The sequence below is a fragment of the Strix aluco genome, chromosome 37 (genome assembly GCF_031877795.1).
Source record: "Strix aluco isolate bStrAlu1 chromosome 37, bStrAlu1.hap1, whole genome shotgun sequence".
In the NCBI taxonomy this organism is placed as follows: Eukaryota; Metazoa; Chordata; class Aves; order Strigiformes; family Strigidae; genus Strix; species Strix aluco.
Genome location: NC_133967.1, coordinates 890,076 through 896,075, shown reverse-complemented (window position 1 = coordinate 896,075; position 6,000 = coordinate 890,076). Strand labels below are relative to the sequence as shown.

At 67.4% G+C, this 6,000-nt stretch overlaps 2 protein-coding genes across 2 annotated transcripts in view; one reads left to right on the top strand and one right to left on the bottom strand.

Annotated features, from left to right (window-relative positions):
• The window catches only part of LOC141917328 (uncharacterized), a 158,452-nt gene that overhangs the window by 91,990 nt on the left and 60,462 nt on the right, over window positions 1-6,000 (top strand). The gene's annotated exons all lie outside the window — the stretch shown is intronic.
• LOC141917376 (uncharacterized) lies at window positions 2,624-4,688 on the bottom strand. The gene is made up of 2 exons (XM_074810527.1): window positions 4,539-4,688; window positions 2,624-3,645 (listed from the first exon to the last, which is right to left on the bottom strand). Exons 1-2 carry the CDS (start codon window positions 4,578-4,580, stop codon window positions 2,692-2,694), a joined length of 996 nt encoding a protein of 331 aa, XP_074666628.1. The 5' UTR covers window positions 4,581-4,688; the 3' UTR covers window positions 2,624-2,691.

The window sequence follows — 6,000 nt, the reverse complement described above, 5'->3', positions numbered from 1 at the left end:
TCAAAGGGGGTTGGGGGGAGGTGTCAGGGGGTCCTGGGGAACTTTGGGCTCCCCAGGGAATTGGGGGGGGGGGCCATCAGAGTTGTGGGGTCCTGGGGGGGGGGGGGGGGGTCAGGGTGTCTTGGGGGGCCCCATTGGATCAGGGGCTCCGGGGGGGGGTGCCTGGGGGTGTCAGGACATCCCAGGGGTCCTGGGGGGCCCCATTTGAGTAGTGGGGTCCTGAGGGGGGGAATTGGGGGTGGGGGGGGGTCCCATTGAGGTTGGGGGATCTGATTAGAGTTGGGGGGTCGGGGGGGGGGGTGGGGGGTGGGGAGCTGCTGGGGGCCCCGGGGGGTTGGGGTCCCACTGTGGGGGGAGGTCAGGACATCCCAGGGTCTCGGGGGGTCCCATTTGGTTAGTGGGGTCCTAGAGGGGGAATTGGGGGGGGGGGGTGTCCCATTGGGGTTGGGGTCTCCTGGGGGTGTGCTGGGGGGGGTCAAGGTGCCCTGGGAGGGGGTCAGGGCATCCTGGGGGCTTTGGGGGGGTCCTACTGGCGTCAGGGGCTTCCAGGGGAATTTGGGGGGGGGTCAGGGTATCCCAGGGGTCTTGGGGGGGTCCCATTGGGGTTGGAGGCTCCTGGGGGGATCCTGGAATCCCAGGACATCCCAGGGGTCTTGGGGGGTCCCATTTGGGTTAGTGGGTCCTGAGGAGGGTAATTGGGGGTTGGGGGGTCCCATTGAGGTCGTGGGGTCTGATTAGAGTTGGGGGGTCCTGGAGGGGGGGGGGGGGGGGGGAGCTGCTGGGGGTCCCAGGGGGGTTGGGATCCCACTGTGTGGGGGTTCAGGACATCCCAGGGGTCTTGGGGGTCCCATTTGGGTAGTGGGGAATTGGGGCATAATTGGGGGTTGGGGGGGGGTCCCGTTGGGGTTGGGGGGTCTCATTAGACTTGGGGGTCTGGGGGGGGGCGGGTGAGCGGAGGAGCTACTGGGTGTCCCGGGGGGGTTGGGGTCCCACTATAGCACAAGGGGGGTCAGAGCATCCCAGTCTCTCCTGCAGAGGATCCCACTGGGATTCCCAGGGGTGGCGGAGGGATACTGGGGACCCCAGAAGCTTTGGGTGCTCGGGGGGGGGTCCTACGCCCCCCCAGTGACCCCCCCGCTCCCCCCACAGCCACGGCGGCTGGTGATCTCGTGCGAGGCGGACGCGGGGTGCTGGGCCCCGGCGCTGGGGGCCCGTTTGCCCTTGACCTCGGCCGAGCTGCTGCTGACGGGGCTCCTGCGCCAGCGCCTCCAGGTCCAGCCCTTCCTCCTGCCCCCCCCTGCTTCCCACGGGACCCCCCCAAATCTCCCAACGGCTCCTACAGCTCCATTGGGGATCCCTCATCCCCCCCCCGAAGGGTCCGGGGAGGTGCAGACCCGTGGGCGAATCGGGGACCCCCCCGGGATCCCCCGGGACCAGGCGGAGGCCGGCGGCCCCCCCCACCCGCCAATAAAAAGGCGTTTGGCAGCATAAAAAAAAAAAAAAAGGGGGTGATTTGGGGTTTGGGGAGGGGGGAAATGGGGGTGTCACCTCCCGGGTGGGGCTGGGGGACCCAAGCCCCCCCCTCAAGCTTTTTGGGGACACAGCGGTGTCCCTGGGGGTGGGGGATCGCAAGATGTCCCCTCTTTTGAGTCACCTCCTGCATGGGGAGCCCCAAACCCCCCTTTTTTGGGGGGACAGGGTTGTCACCCCCTCAATGGGGTGGGGGACCCCAATTCTCCTTTTTTGGGGGGACACAGGGGTGTCACCTCCTGGGTGGAGGACCCCAACCCCCCCTTTTTCAGGGGACGTGGGTGTGTCACCCCCCCCAGTGGGTTTGGGGACCCCAATTCTCCTTTTTGGGGGACACAGGAGTGTCACCTCCCTGATGGGGTGGGGAACCACACCCCCCCCCCATTTTGGGGGGACACAGGGACATATGGGGACAAGGAGGGGACAGGGGGAGACACAGGAGGTGGCAGAGATGTGGAAGGGACATGGGGAGGGGGGGAGGGGAGGTCCCTGTACATGGCTGTGGTGGCCCTGGGGCCACCAGGACCCTCTTGAGCCACTGTGGTGGCCTTGGGGACATTGGACTTGCCTGTGGGGACAGGAGGACCCCCTTGTGTGGTCCTGGTGGCTTTGGGGACACCAGGAACCCACTTAGAGGGGACACAGAGGGGACACGAGACAGGTGACACTTAGGCACATGATGGGGACACATGGGAGGGGACGTGGGGACACGGGAGGGAATGTGGGACACGAGGGGATGTGGGGACATGGGATGGGGACACGGGGACACGGGATGGGGACGTGGGGGCACTGGGGGGGACGAGACATGGGATGGAGTCACGGGGACACTGAGAGGGATATGGGGACACGGGAGGGGACATGGGGACACTGGGGAGGACATGGGGGACATGGGATGGGGACACAGACTGGGGGGGACGTGGGGACACAGGAGGGGTGTGGGGACACAGGAGGGGACATGGGGACATGGGATGGGGATGCGGGACACAGGAGGGAATGTGGGGCCGGGGGGGACAACGGGGACACAGGATGGGGACATGGGGGGATGTGGGGACAGGGACACACATTTGGGGACAAAGTGACCCAGAGCCAGGACTGCAGCAGTGACACGTTGATGCCAGTGGTCCGCAACAAAGCCACTTGTCCCAACGAAGCCACCATCCCCTACCGCGGTCCCTGCGGCAGTAGCCCCGGGAGGGCGGCGGTGGCCTCCCGGCAGCGCTGGGCCACAACGGTGGCCACGGTGGCATTGGGGGTGACCAACAGCCCCCGGACCTTCTGCAGTGTCCCCAGGAGGTGGCCACGGGCCAGGCGGGCACTCGCGTCCCACAGCGCCTCGGCCACTGTCACCGCTGCCAACAGGTCCTCAGGGCCACCAGGACCCCCCTGGGCCACCCCAGGAGCCTCGGGGCCACCGTGTCTGGTGGCCTCGATGTCCTCAAGGCGACGCCGCAGTGACGGTAGAAGAGGGTGGCCCCGTGGCAGGCGGTCACCAAGCGTCCCAGGGGCTCGTGGGCCACTGCCACCAGCCGTCCCCGCTCCCTGGCCACCATCGTATCCAACATTGTCACCACGGTCGCCTCGGTGGCTTTGGTGGCCGCCTGCAGCCCCCTCGCTGGCCTCAGCCACTCGTGTCGTGTGGGTTTCCACTGCCTCGGCCATCGCGGCCCACTCCGAGGCCACTGGCAGGGCCCGGGCGGCCTCCAGCACATCCTGGCATGCGCTGGTCTCACGGGCCACCGCCACCGCCAGGTTGCCCTTGCTGACCCCAGTGGTAGCCCCCGTGGTAGCCACGGCCCCACAGGCATCCTGCAAGCGCATGGCGTCCTCCGCTATCGTGGCCCAGGCGGCCTCTACCGATGCCACCGACTCCCGCCACTTACGGGTGATGGTGGCCACGGTGGCCCCAGTTGTCCCCCGCGGTGGCCAGTGCACGACGGAGGTAGGTGGCCTCCCCCTGACGGTGCTCCATGGCCCGGCAGATCTTGAGAATGAGGGTGACCAGCCCGGCCCGCAGCGTGCCTGCTGGCTTGGCCAGGGGACGTCCCCTGGGGTGGCCCCCAGCTCGCCCAGGATGGCCACCACGGTCACCAACGGCTCCAGCAGATTTGGGGACACCTGGGGACAGGGACACAGCCGGTGGCAGGGTCCCCCCATGGCCCTTATCCCCTCTGAGGTCCCCTGATGGCAGCCAGGGGTCCCCCAATGTCCCCTGTCCCTGCCATTGTCCCACGGTCCCCCTGGGTCCCCCCCCCCATTCCCGGTGACCCACGTCCCTCCCATCCCCCTGTCCCTGCTCTTGCTGTCCCCTGTCACCGCTGTTCCCTGCCAAGCCCTGTCCCCCTCTGCCACCTCTGTCACCCCCCCTGCCACCCCCCATCCCCTCTGTCACCCTCCTCTTCCCACTGTCACCCCCCTGCCACCCTGACCCAGTGCCCCTGCCACCTCCCTGCCACCACTGTCCCTCTTCCACCCCTTCTGCACCCCCTGTCCCCTCTGTCACCCCCCCTGCCACTCTGATCTTGTCCCCCTGCCACCCCTGTCCCCTCTTCCACCCCTTCTGCCACCCCCCCTGTCCCCTCTGTCACCCCCCTGCCACTCTGATCTTGTCCCCCTGCCACCCCTGTCCCTCTTCCACCCCTTCTGCCACCCCCCTGTCCCCTCTGTCACCCCCTGCCACTCTGATCTTGTCCCCCTGCCACCCCCTGTCCCCTCTTCCACCCTTCTGCCACCCCCCTGTCCCCTCTGTCACCCCCTGCCACCCTGATCCTGTCCCCCTGCCACTCCTGTCCCCTATTCCACCCCCTCTACAACTCCTGTCCCCTCTGTCACCTCCCTGCCACCCGTGTCCCTTCTTTCACCCCCTCTTCCACCTCTCTCTGCCTCCCCCTGTCCCCTCTGTCACCACCCCTGCCACCCCCCGTCCCCTCAGTCCCCCCCCCGACCCCTCCCTGTCCCCCACCTTTCCCCCTGCCCCTCCCCCCACCAGCCAGTTCCGAGATTTGTCCCACCTCGGGGGGGACGGTGGCCCCGGTGGCCTCAGGGGTCTCCATAGGTGGTGGCAGCGATGGGGACGAGTTGGGGACACGCTGGGGACACGGCGGGGGGACACGCGGGGCTGGGACGGGGCGGCAGCGGTGGCCTCACGCAGGTCCCGGGCCTGGGCCAAGCTCGGCCCACGGGGGTTTGGGCGAGGGGACGCTGCAGTGGGGACGTCACCCGCCCCGTGACACCGCCACGGCCACCCACCGCCCTCGGGGGGTCCCCCCCGTGTCCCCAACGGGACCCCAACGGCCCCCAATGTCCCCTCCAATGTCCCCGATGGGAACCCACGGCTCCCAGTTTCCTCCCCCTCCCCCCCCCCACCCCCCCCCCTCCCCCAGCTGTTCTCAGCAGGACCCCGCGGCCTCCAGTGTCCCCCCCGATGTCCCCCGATGGGCCACCCGCAGCCCTCAGTGTCCTCTGTTGTCCCCCCCTAGTGTCCCCCATTGTCCCCAATGTCCCCAACAGGGTCCCAAAACCCTTGGTGTCCCCCAATGTCCCCAATGCACCCCAATGCTCCTGAGGTACCCCCAAAATGTCCCCAGTGGGGCCCCAGCACAGCCACTGATGGCCCTCGGTGTCCCCCAATGTCCCCCCCTGATGTCCCTCAATGTCCCCAACAGGGTCCCCTGTCCCCCGGTGCCCCTGATGTCCCCAATGCACCCCCATGCTCCCTGAGGTCCCCCCAAAATGTCCCCAATGGGTCCCCAGCACGGCCACCCACAGCCCTCAGTGTCCCCCAATGTCCCCCCTGATGTCCCAACATCCCCCGATGTCCCCAATGTCCCCCAAAGGGTCCCCTGACCCCCAGTGTCCCCCGATGTCCCCATGTGCACCCTCAAGCTCCTGATGTCCCCCCAAAATGTCCCCAATGGGGCCCCAGCATGGCCATCCATGTCCTTGGTGTCCCCCAATGTCCCCCCCAATGTCCCCAGATGTCCTTCAATGTCCCCAACAGGGTCCCCTGACCCCCCAGTGTCCCCCAATGTCCCCAATGCACCCTCATGCTCCCGATGTCCCCCCAAAATGTCCCAAATGGCTACTTACAGCCCTCAGTGTCCCCCGATGTGTCCCCCATGTCCCAATGTCCCCTGATGTCCCCCCGATGTCCCCAATGCACCCCCATGCTCCCTGATGTCCCCCCCAAAATGTCCAAATGGGGCCCAGCATGGCCACCCACAGTCCTCGGTGTCCTCCGTGGTGGCCCCAGCATGTCCCCAGTGCTGGCCCTTACGATGTCCCCGGAGTGTCCCCAATGTTGGGACCAAGGTGGCCTCAGAGATGTCCCCAACACAGCCCCGGTGTGTCCCCAATGATGTCCCCAGTGTCCCCAACACGGCTCTGCAGATGGCCCTGATGTGTCCTCACCATGTGCCCCATGGCTTGGGGACATCCAGCTTGGGGACATTGGGGACACTCCTGAGTATTGAT